Source organism: Chlorocebus sabaeus, chromosome 9 (assembly GCF_047675955.1).
Source record: "Chlorocebus sabaeus isolate Y175 chromosome 9, mChlSab1.0.hap1, whole genome shotgun sequence".
In the NCBI taxonomy this organism is placed as follows: domain Eukaryota; kingdom Metazoa; phylum Chordata; class Mammalia; order Primates; family Cercopithecidae; genus Chlorocebus; species Chlorocebus sabaeus.
Window position 1 is genome coordinate 26,274,141 of NC_132912.1, and position 23,464 is coordinate 26,297,604.

Sequence of the window (23,464 nt, forward strand, 5' to 3'; positions counted from 1 at the left end):
TACAGTCCAAAGTATTATCATCTGCCCTAGCTCATGCAAGCCTCAGCTATAATTACCTCAAAGGAGAAAATAAATTTTTGTTATTTAGATTTCAGCCAGATGTTTTGACAGTGGCTCCCATCATGTCCTTACAGACCAAAAGGGAAATGTGAGCTGGAGGAAAATGAAAGATTTGGAACTGATTAGATGACTGCATCGGAAGGACCTACTGACTGGCAATTTGATGTTACCCAGGATAGAGCCTATGGCTTGGTACCTAACCTGTACCATTCAGAATATTCACAGACTGTTTGATTAAAACATAGAAGCTGATTAATGTTTCAGATGGGAGGAGACTGGGAGGTAGAGTAAATGTGTGTAGGGATGGAATCAGAATACAAGATGATTTTTACAGACTGGACCAGTGAGCCACATCCAAAAAGGGACATTGTTATTGGAGATCATTGTAAGGCTCTGCTCTTAGGTCCGTGTATACTGTGGTTGTATTTTGATTGGACAAGGAAGGCTTGTTTCTACAGCTAAATTGTTGGACTTGTGAAAAAGGCAAAGGATGGTAGCTCTACAGGGTCAACAACGAGTCAAGAGAAAAATGCCACACAAAAGACATTAATGAGATACAGGAAGTGGAGTTTCAGCATGAGAAGGTGGTGGTCTCCCACTCTCCTCTAGTTAAACCATACCCGCAGTGCTCTGCTTTGCTCTGTACCAAATTGTCCATGGGGTTCCATCAAGCTAGATCCCAAACAGTGGGGACCAATTGGTAAATGTGTAAGAGGAATGATTGAAACAACTAAGGATGTTTAGCCTAGGGAGGAAAAGAAAAGAAAAGGGCCGAGAGGAGGATGGCAGCCTTTACCATTTAGAGGACTCTCAAATGGAAGAGACTGGGGTTTTCGTTGAGGCTTTGGGGAGCTGGTTTAGTAACACCGGGTGGTAGAGATTTGATGGCAAAATCAGAACACCCTGCGATTTTAGGTCTGTCTTGGATTCAATAAAAGGAACACTTCTAAAAATTAACTGTCCAACAGTAGGAATAAATTAATAAGGGGAGGTGATTAAATAGAGAGATTGGACAGCCACTTATTAGGAAGAGTGTAGAAATGATTCCTTTATTGAGTAGGAATAAATGAGCTCTAAATTCCCTCACAAATCCAAGAGTTTATGATGCTCTGACAGCATTTCTTTTATTGACATCCAAGGAACAGTGCTGTTCCATAAGATGGTAATAAGGGTTCCCCAATAAGAGAGTTCTCAGTTTTAAAAAGGCTGGGATATATTGGTTTAGAGTTAAAAACAACTTACATTATTTCAGGGCTTATTGGGGCCCTTAACAGGCTGATATGTATTGCAATATCTAAAAAGAAAGACTAGATGATATAGAGTTTCCTACATTTATTTGAGCATGGGAATCTCTTTACGTACAGCAACTATTAATATGTTTTAAAACACATTAGTTTGGGACATGATGGTCTATAACCTTTTCATGGCTCATGGCTCAGAACCAGGACATCATCTCACTAAGGCCTTCTGTAGGGAAAACAGCATCACTTTTGCTTGTCATGTTGTACAATAATGAGACTGCAGCTGTCCAGCTTTTTTTTTTTTTGAGACGTGGTCTCTTTCTGCCGCCCAGGCTGAAGTGCAGTGACATGATCTCAGCTCACTGCAACCTCCACCTCTTGGGTTCACGCCATTCTCCTGCCTCAGCCTCCCAAGTAGCTGGAGCTACAGGTGCCCACCACCAGGCCCGGCTAATCTTTTGTGTTTTTAATAGAGACAGGGTTTCACTGTGTTAGCCAGGATGGTCTTGTTTTCCTGATCCCGTGATCCGCCCGCCTCTGCCTCCCAAAGTGTTGGGATTACAGGCGTGAGCCACCTCGCCTGGCCATCCAGCTTTTTTAGGGCTCACGTGTTTTTGAGTTATTTTTTTCTATCACAGTAGGAGTAGGTCTGATCCTTTCAGCATTCCACACTCTCTGAAGTGGTCTTCCTTGGTATTGATGGCGCCAGTGTGTGAGCGTGCATGGCCAGAGGAATAATGGTACAAAGTTTCTGTGACCATGAAACCAAATAAAAGCGAGTGTTGCAAATTTTCACGTTATTGGTCTTCAAGTGAATTTTTTTTTTCGAGTTCAGTATATTTCTACTGATCTAATACAAATACATCGTATTTAATTTTTCTTATTCTGAAAAATAATGAATGGATTCCAATATATGTGAAGCCTAAACTACAAGGTAGAGTCCAGTTCTGTTGTCTACCGTTTCAACACTCCGTCTTTCAAAACCAAATTAAAATTATAATTGCATTGCATTGTGTTTTAGTGTGGACAGTTTTCAGAAGTATTCTCACTTCTAACTTCAACTAAGTGATCACACTTTAGTCTTGTCTTCTTTTGTCATGAATCACAAAAGAAACAAAACCAAATGCCAAAGCTTTTGTGAAATCACAAGTAGAAGAGAACAAAATAGTCAGAGGCATCCAGTGGTTCGTGACAAATTGAAACACAGGGTTTTTAGTGAAGACACCGGCGATACTATTTTAGTCAGAAAACACTATTCTATGGAGTAATTCAATCACTTTGCCGCCCATTTCCATAGTAAGGTTACAGTGCTAGGACAAATGAATGGCCATTGACGAGACTTTCACTTAACTGTCTCAAGGAATTGAGCATGCGAATGCAGCACTGAAGCTCTGACTGCTCTTGAGAGAGGAACATGACATTTGAAAGATTGGTTATTTAAATTCATCTCAAAATTGCAATGTGTGTGTGTGGATTTTTTTCTTTTTTCTTTTTTCTTTTTAGATTTCAGCATATAAAAATGATAGCAATGAGCTGTCTTAAAAGTCATGATTTTCAAAGGGAGCTCAAACTCCCTAACAGCTAAATGATAAAGTACTTGAACTAGATATGGATGGAAATACTAGAAGAACCACACCAATAATATTTCACAAAACCAAAGAGTTTCCAAAATATTTTAATCACAACGAAACCAGAATAGTAGGATGTTCTCCCAAAGAAGGAGAACATTTAAATATAAATATGTGCTCTGATTATGATTTTTATTTCTCAGTTGATTTTTACAAATGCCTTCTCTTAAAAGGGAGAGTAAAAGTATAAACGTATCCCAGCACTTTGGGAGGCCTAGACAGGCGGATCACGAGGTCAGGAGATCAAGACCATCCTGGCTAACACGGTGAAACCCCGTCTCTACTAAAAAAATACAAAAAACTAGCCGGGCGAGGTGGGGGGCGCCTGTAGTCCCAGCTACTCGGGAGGCTGAGGCAGGAGAATGGCGTGAACCTGGGAGGCGGAGCTTGCAGCAAGCTGAGATCCGGCCACTGCACTCCAGCCTGGGCGATAGAGTGAGACTCCGTCTCAAAAAAAAAAAAAAAAAAAAAAAAAAGTATAAATGTGTCCTTGCTAACCTCCATGACATTTGACCCTGAGCCATTGATCCCACAGAGTTGACCATTACAACAACCTAGACACTCCTGTCCAGAATTCTTTTTTTCATTGTTTTCTTTCTCTGAGATATGCAATGTCTCTTACTTTTATTTTTTTCTTATTAATTTTTACCAATATAAATCTAATGAGTTGTCAGTAGAATTTCCTAAATTTTCTCTTCTCTCTTGTAGGGATTGATGCAGAATTGCAACCAAATGCATGCCTCCTACCTCTTTCAGCAAGATAAACATTATGACCTGTCCTATGACACTGGCGATAAGGCCTTACAGTGTGGACGCCACGTTGATGTTTTTAAACTATGGCTGATGTGGAGGGCAAAGGTGAGTGTGTATGGACCAGCTAAATGACAACTAAAAACAGAACCTTTATCTGGTCACCCCTATTATGAAATGTCAAAAAAGTGATTTCCAAATTGAAATTCCTTACCAAAGATTTGCTTTCTCCTTTTTTTTTTGAGATGGAGTCTTACTCTGTCACCCAGGCTAGAGTGCAGTGATGCGATCTCGGCTCACTGTGAGCTCCACCTCCCGAGTTCACATCATTCTTCTGCCTCAGCCTCCCGAGTAGCTGGGACTACAGGCGCCCACCACCATGCCTGGCTAATATTTTTTTTGTATTTTTTAGTAGAGATGGGGTTTCACCGTGTTAGGCAGGATGGTCTTGATCTCCTGACGTCATGATCCGCCTGCCTCAGCCTCCCAGAGTGCTGGGATTACAGGCGTGAGCCACTGCGCCTGGCCTTGCTTTCTTTAAACTTAACATCTAAATACCTTCATTCAACATGAGGAAAAATATAGTCAAAACCATTGTTTGTTTCTTTTCTAGCCAAATTGATTCAAATGCTCACTCATCTAGAAAACAAACCCATTTTGCTTTGTATAGCAGAACACCTTGAATTTTAACAGGTGTTTATTGTTATTGTTGTTGGTTTTTGTCTGCTAACGTGGTTTTTACCCAGTGATTGATCATCTGGGTAGGTGAATGCGATCTGAAAGCATAGGTTTGGAGAACAAAAAAGAAAAAGTAAAAAGCCCACCATGATAGCTTATTTTTTGACATTTCAAGGGATAACCTCTAGTTACAAAGCTTTTTTCCTCCTCATCTCCCGAAATACCTACTCACCTCCTTTTATGTAGGTTCTGTGTTTCCCTCTGAATTTAACTGTAGTGATCCCTCCTTTTTTCAGCAACGAAAACTCACTAACTAACAGTGTGCAGGACTTGCTTGGACCTAATCGTAGCCTTCTAGGAGCCTACGTTTATGTTTAAATGTAAGCAGGCTGGATAGGTCAAAGATTTTATTTTTAATTTTGACCAGATTCTTAACTTAAAGGTCACAAATTAGTGCCTGCCCAGCCAGCTTCATTTATCTCCTGCAGGAGATAAATAGACAGAGCTAGCTGTATATACTGTAGAAGCTCAAATGCAAAAAGAGGATTCGAGGAAACCTGACATAAGAAAGTGAGAAAGGGAGCAATTAAAGTTGTCAACCTTTTTTTTTTTTTTTTTTTTGAGACGGAGTCTCGCTTCGTCGCCCAGGCTGGAGTGCAGTGGCGCAATCTCGGCTCACTGCAAGCTCCGCCTCCCAGGTTCACGCCATTCTCCTGCCTCAGCCTCCCGAGTAGCTGGGACTACAGGCGCCCACCACTGCGCCCGGCTAATTTTTTCTATTTTTAGTAGAGACAGGGTTTCACCATGGTCTCGATCTCCTGACCTTGTGATCCGCCCGCCTCGGCCTCCCAAAGTGCTGGGATTACAGGCGTGAGCCACCGCGCCCGGCCAAAGTTGTCAACCTTAATAACAGAGAGAGTCTCTCTAAAAGAAAAGATGTTGATTTGGAAATAAAGCATTACAATGGGAATACATATGCCATAGTAAACTGTATGCAAATTCAAAGGAGGTAAAGGAAGACAAAAGTTTTTAAAGGAAGAAATGTGGAAGATTACATAATTGTTTTGAGGTAAATATCCTTGGCTACAAAGATCAATAACAAGGGTGGTGCAGTCCGAGGCTGGCTAGGCAATTGCTAGGCAGATGTCTTTGCAGAAGTATTTTTGTGTGTGTGTAAGGTTGTGGTGACGTTTGAGCAAGGTTGTAATTTTTGCAGTCTTCTGTGACAGTTTTTGTTATCTGGTATACAAGACATGAGAACCCTCTCTTCATGGTTTTCCCTAGCTCTATCTATCAGGGTTTTCTTAACATTCGTGACTCCATTTTGATTCTAACGGTGTTCACAAGGGAAAGCTGGGATACCATGAGGTCCTTTGTGTTTGGTGGAGAGGATATACATTTGGCTCTCAGGTGTGTAAATAGCCTACTTAAGGAAGTAACATGCTCAGTCCCATAAGAAAATGCAAATAACTTGGTCAGCAGGAGTGAAGTATATCAGGGTAAGACCAGTGAATGGGTTCTTCTGCAAGTCTGTGTAAAAAGGTAGGAACCTTGTCCACGGCAATGAATTCCTTATGCTTTTGTTTATAATTTTTTAAAGTAACCTAAATTACTTTAAGCAGCTTAGATGATGGGGTTCTTAACAAGAAAAAGAGGGAGTTTTTGAGTGAAGCAATGTAATCCACAAGTATTTTATGGAATCTCCTTTAAGTCCATTCTGGCAAAAAGATGCAGTTTAAACAGAAAGATGGTCTTGCTTAATGAAGAAGTAACTCTTGGGTGGTTTCCAGGGATGGCTGGACCGTACATCCTTCAGGGAAGCCTGCTTAATGGTGTTTACTCCAGCAGAACTTTTTTTACATGTTGCTAAATATCAGGCAGCTACAAGAAGCTAAATATCAGGAGCTTTACATGAAGTGAAGCTCCACAGTGTTGCCTGGTAATGGTGGAGTGATGGGTCCCCTTCCTCTTTTGAAAATTGACAGCCCAACAAGGACAGGTACCTGGTCCCCGCCACCCAATGGGAGACTCATTCTGCTAGCAATGACACTTTCATTTGGAAGAAAAACCCAAAGCAATCAAGAATGTAAAGTATTGATGTACCTCCAAGCTGCTTTAAAATGAGCAGGTTTTTCATTTCATTGATTGGTAGGGATTACAAAATGATTAATGTAAATATCAGATAGCAAGCTGAGAAAACCTTGATCTCTGAATATTGTGCCAAGTTCCCTCTTACTTCAAGGATCATTCTTTGTGTCTTTTTACCCCTGTGGTGTTTTTATTAAGATAATGATCATCAGCAATATTTACATGAAAACGTTTCTCTCACGGTTCATCAGATTCTGCTGCTCCATTTCCATCTGAAGCCTCCTCTCCAGCAGGGGCAGCCCAGGTTCTTAGAGAAACAACATGGAGGGCATCAAGTGTGAATCGAACAGCAGGACCAGATGAAGCCGGAAATAAAGGGAAGGGCCCCATGAAGTCATTGGGGAAGGGGATGAAAAGAGGAAATCACAGCCACAGCATTACTTATTCTTTTACTTCTTTGTGGAAATACTTCAAATATCTAGATATCTAAGTGGCAAAAACTTACACTTTGTTTTCAATCTAAACCTTTGTGAGTTGTTTTTTTTTTTTTTAAATGAAATGATAATCATTATTAAAGTAATAAGCTTAGTCCTACAATCTAGATAAAAGGTGAGGATAGTTGTACTCTCACATCAAAGCTCTCCCTCTAGCCATGCCGGCCAAGGAAGAAGTCATCCTTTTCCCGCAACAAGAGCCATGAAAGAGTTGGCTATGATGTTGAATCTTGCCTCCCCATAGGAATGAGGAAACAATCTGGATAAGAGTAAGGAGGAGGAGGAAGAACATAGCATTAATTCAGTAAGCCCTCTGTGATTAGACCTGCCTGGAGAATTCGGTGTTTTCCACATTTTCTCCTAAGAAAAACCCCATGAAAAATAGCCTAAGTATAAATTATTATTATTTGAACTAATCTGCTAATGACTAATGGAGCTAAATGCACTGATGACCGCCATCATATTAAGTCCAAATTAACTTGATTAGAACAAATTTATGCAAAAAATAAGACCCCTGATTTAGGATGCTAAGAGGGATACTAGCTGGTTAAGATACGGATGTTTATCATCAGCAGAGGCCCAGTGCCTGCTCTCGACTCTCTTCTTACGGAGTTGGTCTTTCATTTTGTCTGCATTTTATTAAATAATCCTAGGACCTAATGATTATTTCCCAATGTTGACAGATTCCTACAGTGGCTAAAACTCAGTAGCTGACAAAAGTAAGTAAATAAACTTAAAATTACATCTCCCCAACACTTTTTTTTTTTCTTTTTTTTTTTTTTTTTTTTTGAGGTGGAGTCTCACTCTGTTGCCCAGGCTGGAATGCAGTGGCGTGATCTCAGCTCACTGCAGCCTCCATCTCCCGGGTTCAAGCAATTCTCCTACATTCCCTTTTTAGGCCTACAGGAATGGCTTCATTTATAACCACCAAGATTTCATAGCAAATCTCTGTGTTTGTATGTAGTCATACAAATCAGCAGTTTTCCTTGGGTTTTTTATGATTAGCTTTGCTAATTAAAAATGTGGATAAAGAGGGACTGGCAAATGGCTGGAGGAAAAAAAACACCAGGGAAAAAATTATGAAAGGGAAATGGACATCTGGCATCCTTTGCCGAAAATGACAGAATGTTTACTTTCTCTCTAAAATGAAATTTATTTTAACAAGTAGATGTTCAGCATCTATTATCGTGTCTAATACTGAATGGAATAAAGAGGCTCTCATTTTCCAGACAGGATAAGACAAATGCACAGAAATCCATCGTAAAAGACAGATTAGGACTGATCACAAAAGAAATCCAGACACATCTGGGGAATTTAAAGGATGGAGAGCTCATTCCTAGTTTAAGAATTGAGATGATTTGCAAAGAGATGGCCTTTGAGATGGGACTTGAACAGGATAGGTAGAAAAAGTAGGATTTCACCCAGCAGTGCTGTGAGAAGGCCATTCCAAGGAGTGGTTGAGCAGCAGTTCAGTGCGTATTATGAGAGTAAGGGAGAGTCTAATTGACTAAAGGGCAACTTGGGAGCTACGTTCCAGGTGAGAAGTAACAGAGCCTGAACTAGGGTGGGAGCAGCAAAAATTGAGATAACAGCAAGGGATTCAGTAGTTATTTCAAAAGCACTGTCTCTGGGGCCTGAGAATGTTTATAAAAGTGTTTCAGGAAGCAGAGAATGATCATGACCCACTCCCCAAGACCACATGGAGGCAGCAGCTGAATACTTGGATGGTGAGATTGCTGAAGAAGACCACATAAACATTGTTCATCTTCCTAAAATTCTGGTTTGGGAGTCTGAGGTGGGGCTTAAGAATCTACATCTTTAACACAAATAATCCGGTTCTGATATAGATCATTCCTCAGAACATACTTTGTAAAAGGCTTCAAAGTTATTCACTTATTCATTCAACAAATATACATTGAGCACCTAATATGCACTCAGCACTGCTCAGAATGTGGAGGATTTAACAGTGAACAAAAGAAACATAAACCTGTGCCCTCATGGAGTATGTGTTGCAGGCAAGTCAATCTCAACTAGTTCTACACGTGTGAGTCAGGAGGAGCTAAATAAAACCGTCTTTCTCCAGAAACTCCCCCAGCGGAATCTTGACACTGGGGTCCAGCCTTTCACTTAGGAGTGCCTGTCCGAGCCTTCAGCATCCTGCACAGGGGTTCAGGCTATGGGGACGTGATCCCTGATAAAGTTTGCCATGTGCTTCTGTCATTCTCACAGTAAGAGCTGGGTGGCATGTGATTCAATGGATGAAAGTATTTAATGAATGAAAGAATTTTGAAGAATCTCTCAAAAGCCTTCAAAACCTTGAAAATAAAATGTGGATCTTAATCCCATAAATATTCAATATGAACGGGAGGCACCCAGGGCACACTAGAGTTTTCTGTGTCACTCCCCATGTATGTCTTTAGCCCCCAACTAATGGGGCAATCACACGACCCCCATCATCCCCATAGCAATGGGGCAATCACACGACCCCCATCATCCCCATAGCAAGGTCCCAGACCAGGGGAACCAGAGGTCTCACACTCTGGTCTTTAGTAATCCCATTGCTGTTGCAGTGCAAGCTCTTCTTCCTGCGAAATCAGAGAGGCATCATCATTCCCATCTGATCGGAGAGATTAGCCAATGCCATTCAGCAGGACAGGGTCAGAGTCAGACTGGTCATGCCATATCCAAGATCAGATATGCAAAAGTTTAAACCCAACTCCAGACTGGTCCAAAGGATCCAGGTTGGAGAAGAGCAATCAGCTTCCCTCCCTTCTACTTACAGTCCATCCCAAGTGAACCCAAACTGTGAAGTCATTCCAAACCAATTATAATCTCCTTAGCACCGACAGACGCACAGAGCTCCTGGTATGGGTGCTGGCCAAGCATTGGGTGTCAGCCCAAGCCCTTCCTGGGGAGGCATCGGGAACCCATCAACCTCCTTGAGCCGATCAGCTGGGGCAGCAGTCTCCAAATAAGTTAATTTCTGAACCCATTTGATTTCTCCAGGGCGGCTTGTTCTTAAACCTGCTTCATATGTCACAAGTCTCTGGGCTCTGTTGGGCGCCCTTAGCTGAGATGATGTGATCTTGTATGAAACAGGCAAGTGGGCCCATCTCATCTCCATTACAATTGCTTTCTCTAGGTTCCCTGCTGGAGAAGTTACTGGTAGGCAGGTTCAAAGTGCTTCTGAGATGAGCATTGGCTTTTTCTCTAAGCTTTCTCCATCAGCACCCAGTAAACACCCAAGGAGATAAGAGGAAAGCCATTTTGAAAAGTAACTCTCTTGTGTGTCCCGACGTCAGTTAAAATAGCTCCAGTCCAAGACTGTTGTGTTGGTTTTCCTAAGTCTGGATCCAGGGCTTCCAGAGACAGAAACTAAAAGAACTCAGTGATAATGTTCACTCATCACAGACACATGAGTCATTTATCTGCCCCCAAAGGAGAACTCTACAGAGCTTGACCGGCTAACAAAGCATCTGGGTACTCCCTAAAATTCCTGCATCCATTTGTTCAAAGAATTCAATGAGCACCTACCCAATTTGTTCCGTATCAGGTACACTGGCAGAAAAAGATGGGCTCTGGGAACGGAAAATGTACATGTTGGAGGGGGACTAAGCAGGCATTCTGGAGGGTCTCCAGTGATGCTTTTTCTCTGCAGGAAGAGAGTAGCCCAGCCCTCCTGTTATTAATGACTTTCATGATTACTCCTGTGAATAGCAGAGGCACATTTTCCCCTTGAGTAGTCAAACTAATTGCCTGGGGAATGGAGGCTCTGGAAGAAAAGGAGTCCCTTGTAGAAAGCAGTAATGAAAGGGAACAAAAGCACCTGACAGGGAGAGCATTAAAGAGAAAACAGCGCTGAAAAAGCCTGTGGAAACGGCCTTGTGTCGGAAAAGTGCCAGACGAGGCTGAGATGGAGGCGGCAGGATGACCATCAGTCTCCAGGGAAATCACTTCCTCCGCACTCTTAGCCTGCCTAATGAGCTGTGTCCTTCTCTTACCTAGGGGACTACCGGGTTTGAAGCACATGTTGATAAATGTTTGGAGTTGGCAGAGTATTTATACAACATCATAAAAAACCGAGAAGGATATGAGATGGTGTTTGACGGGAAGGTATGTATTTGGATTTCTACAATCCCAGAAAGTTTAGTCAATTCCAACCCTCATCACTGATATGATGTAAATAATGTGCTGTCCAGGTAAGTGGGACTGTCACAGAGGGGAGCAGTGGATGACGGGGTAGCTATTCCGAGCTGGAATAAAGACCAAACTCACCAAGGAGTCCATAGAACTTTGTCGAAATCATGCCCTCCAATGGCAATTCCTGATTGAAAAGTGGGAATTGTGTTCTGAACCTGCTGAATACATCGATCTGAAATGTTCTTAGAATTTTCAAAATTGCCAGCCTGGGCCAAATGTGAATCTTCCTTTCCTCTTTGTAGCCTCAGCACACAAATGTCTGCTTCTGGTACATTCCTCCAAGCTTGCGTACTCTGGAAGACAATGAAGAGAGAATGAGTCGCCTCTCAAAGGTCAGTGCTCCAAGCTCCTCTGATACATGTGTGTATTGAGCCTTTCATGTGCACGTCTTCTTTATAACATATGCCTGTGGCCTTAGGAGAGAGCCCACCTGGGTGCATGGGCCCACTCCCATCTGTGGACTCCCACAGAGCCAGGACGTATAGAACCTGGTATGTGCAGACTTTTTTTTCTATTTTTCTTTTTCTTTTTTTTTTTTTTTGAGATGGAGTCTCACTCTGTCTCCCAGGTTGCAATGCAGTGGCGTAATCTCAGCTCACTGCATCCTCCACCTCCTGGGTTCAAGCAATTCTCTTGCCTCAGCCTCCTGAGTAGCTGGGAATACAGGCACCCGCCACCACGCCCAGCTAATTTTTGTCTTTTTAGTAGAGACGGGGTTTCAATATGTTGGCCAGGCTGGTCTCAAACTCCTGACCTCAGGTGATCTGCCCACCTTGGCCTCCCAAAGTGCTGAGATTACAGGTGTGAGCCACTGCGCCCGACCTATGCAGACTTTTAACAACTCTGTTTGCTTGTTTTCTGAGAGTGAGTTTATGATGTCCTAAAAGAAGTAGTCAGGCGATAACCTTTGCTGGCATTCACAAAGCAGCGAGGACATTGCTGAAGTTCATTGCTGTTCCAAGTGAAACTGGTGCTCAGTTACAAGCACAAAAGAGACTTCAGGTACCAGAAATAGTTAGCAAACAATGCTGCTGCTGACCCTCTTGAGCTGCCAAGATCAAGGCTACCCTGGGGGTGTCCTTAGAGCCGTGATGACCCCCAGAAGGCAGGAGGGCAAAGAGCAATAATAACAGCCACTGTTTTGAGTGTGTATTGTGTCCCAGCTCAGTATCAGGTGTTAGGTCGCTTAAAGCCTCAGAGCAACCTGACATGGGAAGGACTGTCCACCCATCTTGCTGATGGAGAAACTGACACACAGGGAGAAAATGTAACTCCCAAAATCTCACAGAAAGTCTGAGGGCTTGAGCTTTAAATTGTACTGTGGTCAGTAAGACACCGTTTATCTTTCATCCTCTTCTGCTCCCAGCACTTATACACGGGTGAAGTATGACTTGCAATGCACATCGAAGCGAGTATGCAGGACCTGTCACCATGCGAAACTAGGGATGGTCGTGTAGACTTGGATCTCAGAGTTGATTTGGTTGGTTTGGGGGTTCTTTTCACTTATCATAAAAGAGGGAACCTCCTCCAGTCGCTGACAAGAGCCCCGCAGGCTGTCCCCTCACTGCTCAGGAGTTTGGGCTGCCTCATTGACCTTTGGGAACACTTTAGTTCCTTCTATATAAAATGAAGAAGAGGATTTTGTGTAGATATAAAACCTTCACTGAAGCTTTTACATGTTAACATCTGCCCTTAAGCAACCCGGGATCAAACTCTCATCGGGAGAAAACTTCCACTTGGCTGAGGTCTTTAAACCAAGCCTCCTAATTAGAGTAGTGATTCGCAATCCTGGTCATACATTAGAATCATCCAGAAACTTTATAAAAGACACCAGTGACCAGGTCTCACCCTGAAAATGTAATCAGATTGTGCTTGGATGGGCCTGGGAATGATTCTGAAAGTTATCCAGATGATTCCAATGTGCAGCTCAGCTAGAGAACCCCTGATCTAGAGGAAAAAATGGAAGAAAGCTTCTAGAACCAGGATCCGTGGTGCATGTGTCTGAGGTGGAAGGGGCTGTGGTTGTGTTTGATGATTTAGTGAAGTTGGTTCATTCTGGGAAATCAAGCTCACAGCATGGGAGGGAATGAGTAGAGGTCGCACTGGATAAGATGATTAGTGCAGGCAATAACGAGAATGGGGGTGTGCGTGTCTGCTGTCATTTAAGAGGAAAAAATTCATATTTTTCCTGGAATTTTTATGGTATACCTTCATAATGTAAAATTTCTTAACAATGACTTATTTAACCAATTACTTAGAAATTAGATGCCTCCATTCTTTTTGCCTTTCACTTCCTTATTGAACTGACTGACTAGAAAGAGAATCCACAGACTAGTTTGGCTGATTTCATTCGTTGAATCAGCCCATTATCACTGGGCTGAGGGATGGAGCAAGATGGGAGTACAGAATAAAAGCATTTTTTTTCATCATTTTCTGAACAAAAATCAACTCGGAGACTCCCCTGTTTAAATATCACTCTTTAAATGCCTCCTAGGTTTCAGCACCTCGTATGAGCTGTAATGAGGAATGGGGATGGAGATTGTTTCCTGGAGATGGCAATTAGAATATTAGTAAACTGTTTTTATACTGTTGACAATTCAAATACGAAAATCTCCGGGGATTGCAAAATGAATTCTCCTGATTTTTCTCCATTTTTATCATTGTAATCAAGATAATTCAGCAATTCAGATTTGGAAACGAAAATAGAACCACATGAATACCAAGTTTAACTTTTGTTCATCTATGCCAATGATTTTTTTCAGACTTTCTGGAAAGTTCTTTATTAAGTGTGATGCCCTTAAAGTATAATGTCCAGGAACCAGTAAAATATTCATACACATGCGCGCGCACACACACACACACACACAGTCCCAGAGGGAAAAGAACTGAGGTGAAATAATCTGTTGTCCAGTATGGTAGTAATAGCCACATGTGGCTACTCATATTTAAATTTAAATCAATTAAAATTAAATTCAAATTCAACTAAAAATATGGTTCTTCAATCGCACTAGCCACATTTCAGTTGCTCAACTTGTGACCAATGGCTGTTTTATGGGATAGCACAGATAGAGAACATGATGGAGATCACTGCACAGAGTTCTCTTGGTCCATGCTGATATAGACCCAAAATGGGGGAAATGTGGAGTTTCCTGTGCAGTTTATGGGAACCAAAAGAACAAAGTTAAATTCTGGACAAGGCAGAGGAGAATTACTCTTTGTACCATCTTGCCTGATTCATAGCTGTAGTGCACAGTAGGAACTCAAAAATCATTTGTTAGGCTAAAATTGTATCTTAGTCTGTTTGGGCTGCAGAAACAGACTAATATAGACTGAGTAGCTTATAAACACAGAAGTTTATTTTGCACTGTTCTGGAGGCTGGGAAGTCCAAGATCAAGGTCCCTATAGATTCCGTGTTGGGTGGAACCCCTACTTCCTGGTTCATCAATGGCCTTTTTCTCCCTGTATCCTCACATGGCAGAAAGAGGTCAAGGGAGTTCTCTGGGGCCTCTAAGACTGTGCCTTCCTGACCTAATCACCTACCAGAGGCCCCACCTCCTAATATCATCACATTGCAGGGTTAAGATTTCAACATATAAATTTTGGGAGGACACAAAAATTCCGTCTATAGCGAATACCTTAGGCATATTCCAGAATAAGGAAGGAAAACAACATTTAGGAAACCTAACAGTGGCTCATAAGCCTTTTTCCAGAGTGCACTAGTTTGGGGACAAATATCTGGATAACAGAAGTTATTAATAAAGCAAGTACAGTCATACCTTCATGGGGGTGGTAAACATGAGAATCCAGTCAGTGTGCTTCCTGCCCTGTCAGGACTATAATCTTGCGGATGGCGCTTTGTCCCTGAGGCAGTGTACACAATGAATGCTTGGGGCATTATGGGGATGTGACACCACACACATGCTTTAGACACAGGGAGGGACAGCAAGTAGGCTGTGCCAATGTTTACCAAACAAGAATCAAAAGGGCTGGTCTACTGATGACCTCTTGTGTTTCTGGTTTTTTATCTTCTTATTTTAATTTTTGTTATTGTTGATCACCATCTGGTTCTGTCAACTTTTATAGTCCTACACTGATTGGTGGACTTTTAAAAGGTTAGCAGTGGATTTAATACTAAATTTGTAAGGAAGTAGCCTGGCCTTATATTTAACACAGACTCTTTGAAAGTCTGTGTTATTAAGTGCAATCGAGGATTTAATTGGTGAAATTTTAGTATTTTAGAATTTTTTTTGTTTTGTTTTTAAGACAGGGTCTCACTCTATTGCCCAGGCTGGAGTACAGTGGTGCCATCTCGGCTCACTGCAAACTCCACCTCTCAGGTTCAAGCGATTCTCCCACCTCAGCCTGCCGGGTAGCTGGGATCACAGGTGCACACCACCACACCCAGCTAATTTTTATATTTTTTGGTCAGGACAGGGTTGTGATGGGGTTTTACCATGTTGGCCAAGCTGGTGTCAAAAGCCTGACCTCAAGTGATCCACTCACTTCAGCCTCTCAAAGTGCTGGGATTACAGGCGTGAGCCACCAAGCCTAGCCAATGGTTTAGAATTCTCATTTAATTATTCTACTTTTACATTTTTCAAAAATTTCTTGCAGTCTTTCAAAATGTAAAAACAAAGAGGTTTTCTAAGACATCATGAAAAATACATTTCTGTGATATCTTTTAAGTTTATTTCATGATACTTTACTATGCACCCTCTTTGAAAGAGACAAATGTGGATTCCAATTATGAAAGAGTCCCCTAGTTACTGCTTTCTAAAGGACTGAAAAAGCTAACGGCACAAGAGAGAAGACAACACCCTAAAATTCTTAAGGCAGCCCCAGAGAGCTCTTGTTGACTACACCTTTAGTGAATTCTTCAATGTGCAACCACTCTTTCTCAACTCGCGTTCTTCATTTAGCAAAACTAAAAATACAACCAAAAAATACAAAAGCCTAGAAATAAGTGAAATCTCAATGTATTTCATCCAAAAGACCACCGGGATGGCTAAATAGTAGAAAGGAGAGCTTTATTGGTGATACCAGTTTGCAAACCAGGAAGAGACCGCCTGCAGCATGTGCGGAAGGTGCCCTCTCTTCCAAGAGGGGAAGGGCAGGTTGGGTTTTATGCCTCACAGGGCCTGTATCACACAGTAGAGTCATACATATTCAGTAGGTTTTGGGGAAAAGGTATCCATATTTATGAGGGGAGCTGAGCACATGCAGAATGACTAAATATATATGTAGCATACATCCCATGTTCACTTCAGGGCAGGGTTTTAGTGTTAAAATGAGGTGGAATTTGGCTCTTTACGTCAAAAGTTGAACTGTAGGACATAAACACAGTTTGTGCACCACGTCTATAAGCTGCTCAAACTGGCTTAAGGTCTGCCGTTGCTTACCAGGAAAGAATGTGTGTAAGATCAGTCTTCTGTCCAGTCAGAGTTATAGTGGTCTGGGTAGTAAATCAGGGTGAGGAGGGGGTCTCATAGCACCTATTGTTAGGGAATTTCAATCATTAAGAATTTAGTAATTTGCCCCCCAGCCAGGCCCTGAACCCTGGACCCATCTTAGTTGATATAGGAATGTCTATTTTGGCCTCACAGATCACATATATTCATCAGAATAGTCCGAATCTTATTTTCCTTCTTAACTTGCAATGAGTGAATATACCACAAAGTAGAAGTTCATGTTCCAGCTAATTTTAGTTCATCCACATTTTCTGGAAGCAACCAAAAGTCATATGTGTTTAGACAGCTGTGATTTCTGCCAATTCAGCTTGCTTCAGGAACTGAGGGGATTCAATCTTACTTTATGCCAAAATCTGTTTGCTTGTGGCTGTTAGCATTAATCTTTTAACCTTTGATTTGCATTCATCTGAAAATCTAGAGATGATTGTCCTTAATAATTAGTGCCATTCTTCTGTACTATTGCTTGGATTGCCCATGAAAACTAAATGAGACTTGAATTTACTTAGTAAAGCTCTGTCATTATTTTATCACTTCTAAAGAGCAAGCGTGATTTATTACACAAATAAAACTAAGGAATAGTTATGTGACTTGTCCTTAGATTCCTGCAGCCTAGTGGATTTGGAATTCCTTTTCTAATTTGAGATTTATCTTTGCAGGAACCATATTGACTTGACATGCCTCACAACACAAAGGATCAATTTCATGCCCCTTTGGCTGGAATATTCTAGTAGATCTATTTTCAGAAGTTAATCCCAGACTTGAGATATTTAAATTCTTCTTCTTATTTATTCCCTGGGATGTGCCCAGTGCTCTGCATACATTCTTAATGCTTTAGGTGAAAGAAGGATCAGTCCAAGAGAAACATTCCTCCCCATGGAACAAGGGGTGGGAAGGGATATAAGAACTCAACCTAGAGTCAGAAGATCTCAATGCTAGAATCATCATCCACATTCATTTTTAGATAAGGAAATTAGGTTCGGAATGAGAAGTGAAGGTGAAGTCTATCTGTTGACTTTGTCTTTGGTAACTAACAAATGATTGGACCCAATGGGGACGTTGCTGATTTTATGCATTGGATACTTTGAAGATGAAAACTTCATTACAAACCAATGATTAATTAAGAGTTGATATTTATAAGTCACATGTTCATAACAGCATTCCATTTGAATTGAACTGTCCATTTAAGATAAATCCAACTATGATAGAAGGCATGGTCTCCATTTTGAACTGAGTTTCTGACCACATGAAACTCAAATAAGTCTAAAAATTTCTCTGATGTCTATCTACCATTTGCAGCAATGAAGATCAGATATTATATATTTACAAACTCCAGTGATAAATATATGTGGATAGATTGTATGTACGGTTAGACATGATTTAAGTTTTTGCCTCTTCCTAGATAGCTGTTTCTATTATGCTACTCTTTACAGCAATAAGAATTTAGGACTCCCCCAACACGTACCAAGCACTGTGCTGGTAAACAACAACAACAAACAGAGTAGAAGACGCTGTGTTTGCCCTCCAGGACCTGACAGTTGAGGTAGTGAAAGAAAATGTATTTGCTCAGAAGTAAGAGGATAGTAGAAAATTAGCATATAGTCAGAATCTATGGGGAAGGATCATGGATCATATGTTTACAGCTTAAAGGAAGAGAGCTACTGATGGACACTAGAAGTCAGGAAAGGCTTCATAGCAGTTCTAGGACTGTGGTGGAATCTTGAAGTGTGTGTAGGATATGAACCAGAAGAGAAAAGGGATGGATTCTAAGCACAGAGAACAAGTATGACATAGTAACACTAATGACAAGTGTGAAGGGACAAAAATGCATATAGTAAATTCAAGGGATATTTAATAAAGGAATCTTGTCAGAGTTGAAGATTCATTTGGGCAAACGGTGGAAGATGAGGCCTCAGAAATGGATGACGAAAGGTCTTTGAACTGAACTAGAGTTTAAACTTAATTTCATACACAATAGAGAACTATCTGAGGCTATAATCAACAATCTGACATAAATAGAGTATAATCTTGTCCGTGGTATGCTATCCTGTCTGTGATATGCAACATATGTTAAGTCCTTATGGTTTCAGCTTTTTGTCACAGCTAATTCATTATAATTATTAAGGATTATCTTTCAATATATCTTACAAAGTGAGGCACTGCAAAAAGAGAACGAAAAGAAACTAGAAAGCTCTAGAGTTTCAAAAAAGTTGCCTCAAGTCTGCTTATCTTCATATATCACCTGATACTGAAACTTACATTTTGGTAACAATCCTCTGAACTGTTTTATTTCCAATGTTTTTAAATTTACTATGGTGGGAAGACACCCCCAAAAGTCTTGCTAACCCATTTAGCCTGGGGCCAATACTAGATTCATCTCATCCTCCCAAAACACTAACTGGAAAGTCAAGGACAAGGTGGCAGGCATCTGATAGTCTATCACTTATTCCTCTTATCACCTGCAGGATCTTGAATGTGTTAAACTGTTCTAGTTCTCTGATCCCAAGAAAACTTGGAGGTAACTCTTTCAAGAGAAAACAAGTAAGGTTCTGACTGTTGAGCTAAAAACTAAAGACACTGCTTGCTGTTGGGTTCTTTGACTCAGGGGAGAGTCCCAGGAGAAAGTCACCATGCTGATATGGTCTGTCCCACAGGTGGCTCCAGTGATTAAGGCCAGAATGATGGAGTATGGAACAACAATGGTCAGCTACCAACCCTTGGGAGACAAGGTCAATTTCTTCCGCATGGTCATCTCAAATCCCGCAGCAACTCACCAAGACATTGACTTCCTGATTGAAGAAATAGAACGTCTTGGACAAGATTTATAATAACCTTGCTCACCAAGCTGTTCCACTTCTCTAGGTAGACAATTAAGTTGTCACAAACTGTGTGAATGTATTTGTAGTTTGTTCCAAAGTAAATCTATTTCTATATTGTGGTGTCAAAGTAATAGAGTTTAAAAATTAAACAAAAAAAGACATTGCTCCTTTTAAAAGTCCTTTCTTAAGTTTAGAATACCTCTCTAAGAATTAGTGACAAAAGGCTATGTTCTAATCAATCAGGAAAAGCTTAAAATTGTTATAAATACTTCCCTTAATTTTAATATAGTGTGCAAAGCAAACTTTATTTTCACTTCAGACTAGTAGGACTGAATAGCGCCAAATTGCCCCTGAATCATAAAAGGTTCTTTGGGGTGCAGTGAAAAGGATAAAGTAAATATAAAATGTATGTTGACAATAAAAACTCTTGCCTTTTTCATAGTATTAGAAAAAAATTTCTAATTTACCTATAGCAACATTTCAAATGTATTTAAATACATATAATTTTACAAAAGGAAAATATATATATTAAAAAAGATATCCTATTTTGTAACATATAGATTTTTATTTTCTATGGGTTGTACAAACTGCAGGGGCAGATACAAAAACTAAGCCAGATTTTTTTCCCTTTCTCTTAGTGGAGGCACAGTAAAACACTTAGCAAAGTTGTTTTGAAACACTGACCCACAAAATTCTTAAAAGGTATTATTCCTTCTTTCTATACACGTTATGGCTTATCACATCTCTAAAGTTAGTATTTCAAGACAAACACAAAAGAATACTGCAAGTTCTTTAAAATAATTGATCCCATTGGCAATAAGATTCTCTTCCCCTTGAAGTTTTCCACCCTTTTTACTCTTAGCAGACTCACTCTGCAAGTGTGACAAGCCAAACTTCATCTCAGATTAAATTAGGGTAATTGTCTCTATTCTGCTTTCCAGTTCGGCCTGTTTTGAACAGAAGGTTGATGCTCGTTCTTGAGGCATCTTCCAAATAGTATTCTTTTATTAGGTCATTTGAATTAATTAGAGAAAATAAAAATAAAACCTAATCAGCCTGAGCAAAGAGGAATGAAGCACACTCCCAGAATGTGGTGAGCCCAGAAAATTAAAGTTGGCCTTGGGAGAAGAGATCTCTGTGGGATAATAATGACATCATCCTGGCGCCATATTGCCACTGTCCCGGAAAGAGAAATTTACCTTCAGGACAGCTGCGCATTTCCATCCCCTCCCCATTCCTCCCCACAAAGTCTCTCCCACCAGACTGCCTACCACTGGGACCCAAAATAAATAATTTATATTCCATGGGTGATTGTTTCTCATCCATGAAATGAGCAGCCTCTCACCCTAGATTTTGAGGCATTATCTTAAGATTTTCCTTTATCCATCTCCCATGAAGATCCAAAGTGACCAGAATATGCAGAAATAACAAGATCCTTAGAATTCAAAATAGTATTTTTAAAACATCCTTCTTTCCCTGTGAACCTGATAGAAAAACCTGAGCTAACAAAGGCTTCCATAGATATTTATGGGGTCACACGTTGTCAGATTCCAAGTGCTGATAGGAGAACAATAGATTCATATGCAGACTGCAAATGCAAATTTAGGAACATTCTCCATTTCTGAATGGACCAGGAATTCAATACTCAGACTACAGGTATACAAGGGAAGAAAGAAGACCCTGCCCTTCAACAGGTAGAAATGCCCTACAATATAACATATAGAAATGCCCTATAATATAACCACAGGATCTAGTCATCTGAAATTTTCATAAGCTTCCCCCTACGTTATTTCTCCTAGGTTATATGCAAAAACAGTGATAACTTGATATGAACACAGCTTTAGGCCTTTTCTGTCTAGAAAGCAAATGGGTTCACTATAACAATTAGAAGTAAACTCTTCTGTGCCACAGAATTTCATGAAGGAATAACCTTCCATTCTAGGCTTTGTCTAATGGCCAAACATCCCTTTCCTTTCTCAAAACTGCCTGGCCTGCTGAGAATAAGCACATAGCTGCCCGACTGTCTGGAGCCTCAGGCCCAAAGGTTCCACTTCAGAGACAGAGATGCTAATTGATCCAACCTGCTGTCCTTCTTGGAGAAGATAGTGCAGCCCAATGCCCTAGTGAACCAACCCTGCTCTACTCCAGGATGCTTTATCTTTTGGGTTACAGATCCTAGATTGTGAACTGCTGCTGCTGCTTTTTAGGTTAATGAGATAGTAAAATTTTAAAGGACAATTTGTGCCTATGTATGAAATTCCAGCAAAACAATTCTAGCAAAAACAATAGCTCTTCTTCCCCACTCCCCTACCCCTTCCCAGTACTCCTTCAAATTGGCCGAGAGCCTTGCTCAGGCCTGTGCAGGGAAATCCTTGCCAACTGTAGCCCAAAGAAGAAAGCAAATAAAAGCCTAGTAGGTCCCAGTAGTTTAATAAATCATCTTGAAAGGAGATGTGTAATCAGGTCAGAAGAGAGGGAAGGAGGAAGGGAGGGAGGGAGGAAGGACGGAAGGAAGGAAGGAAAGAGGAAGGAAGGAAGGGAAGAGGAAGGAAGGAAGGAGGGAAATGGAGGAAGGAAGGGATGGAGGGAGGGGGGGAGGGAGGGAAGAGGGGAGATTATTTTGAATATTAGCCCAAGTTCCCAGTGCCATGGTCTTTATGTGGGCCCATTCTTTACAAGTCTTAGAAAAGTTTGGTTTTAGCTTTAATCAGAACTGGCATGGCCATTTTCATTTATACAGCAATATTGTGTTTATCATTTAAAATACTTGAACAAACAAGTGTGATATGTCTTTATCTGAGACCTATGCATGGTATGGACTTTATATACCGTCACAGGATGTGAGGAAAGAAAAGGAAATCAATTCTGTCTGACTGTGTTGCCTTTATTATCTTGATAATACTGTCTTGTCACCTCAGATTGGGGTTGTGCACTTTAGATCTGAACTGTACAGTGTTGCAAATCAACATGTGTTCCTGTAAAAGCTTGTACAATATATTATTGATATGTCTTTTTCTGTGTGGTAGCTGTATTGAACTTTGATATTATGAAAACTACATTTGCATCTGTTCCTGTTCTCTCTCTCTCTCTCTCTCGCCGCTAACTATATGCCCTCCACATCGGCTCTAATAGAGAACATGCCCTCAGCTAAGCCCCCTACTGAGAAACTTCCTTTGAGAATTGTGCAGCTTCACAAAATGCAAGGTGAACACCACTATGTCTCTGAGAACAGACGTTACCAATTATGGCGTGTCACCAGCTGCCAAAATCGTAGGTGTTGGCTCTGCGGGGCACTGGAGTAGTTGCTAATCTTCAGAATATGGACAAAGAAGGCACAGGTGTAAATAGAGTAGCAGGATGAGGAACCTCAAACTGGATATCATTTTGCACGTGCTCTTCTGTTCTCAAATGCTAAATGCAAACACTGTGTATTTATTAGTTAGGTGTGCCAAGCTACCGTTCCCAAATTGGTGTTTCTGAATGACATCGACATTCCCCCAACATTACTCCATTACTAAAGACAGACAAAAATAAAAACATAAAATATACAAACATGTGGCAACCTGTTCTTCCTACCAAATATAAACTTGTGTATGATCCAAGTACTTTATCTGTGTTGTCTCTCTAAACCCAAATAAATGTGTAAACGTGGACACATCTCAGGCTGTGGATAATTGTTCTGACTTTGTCTCATAGTGGAGATGATTTTCAACAAATTGCTAGAATCAAAGGCCCTTCACTTGCCAAGGAGCTTAAAGTGTCTTTGGGTCTTTTGTGGGGGAAAAAAAGCTCTTCTGCAGGTGCCTACACTGCAGCTTCTGAAGGATGTCTTTGCCCCACTCTGATTTCTCCTTCAATCAGATCTGATATTTTTTAAAAACATATTTTATTATGGAAAATGTCACATACATAAAAAGGTAGAGAAAATAATATAAACTCCTGTGTAGCCTTCACCCAGATTCAACATCTACTGATTATGAGCCTGAATCCTGTTTCATCCATTCCCCCACTCCTCTCCCTCCCCGACGTCCCCAACACTA

At 40.9% G+C, this 23,464-nt stretch overlaps 1 protein-coding gene across 1 annotated transcript in view; it reads left to right on the forward strand.

Annotated features, from left to right (window-relative positions):
* GAD2 (glutamate decarboxylase 2) overlaps nt 1-21,392 on the forward strand; it is an 88,272-nt gene extending 66,880 nt beyond the window's left edge. Inside the window, exons 13-16 of the mRNA XM_008002576.3 lie at nt 3,638-3,787; nt 10,945-11,052; nt 11,382-11,471; nt 19,260-21,392. Of these exons, the coding sequence (XP_008000767.1) occupies nt 3,638-3,787; nt 10,945-11,052; nt 11,382-11,471; nt 19,260-19,433 (522 nt within the window). The 3' untranslated portion in view covers nt 19,434-21,392. The remainder of the gene's footprint in view (nt 1-3,637; nt 3,788-10,944; nt 11,053-11,381; nt 11,472-19,259) is intronic.
* The last annotated feature ends 2,072 nt before the right edge of the window (nt 21,393-23,464 follow it).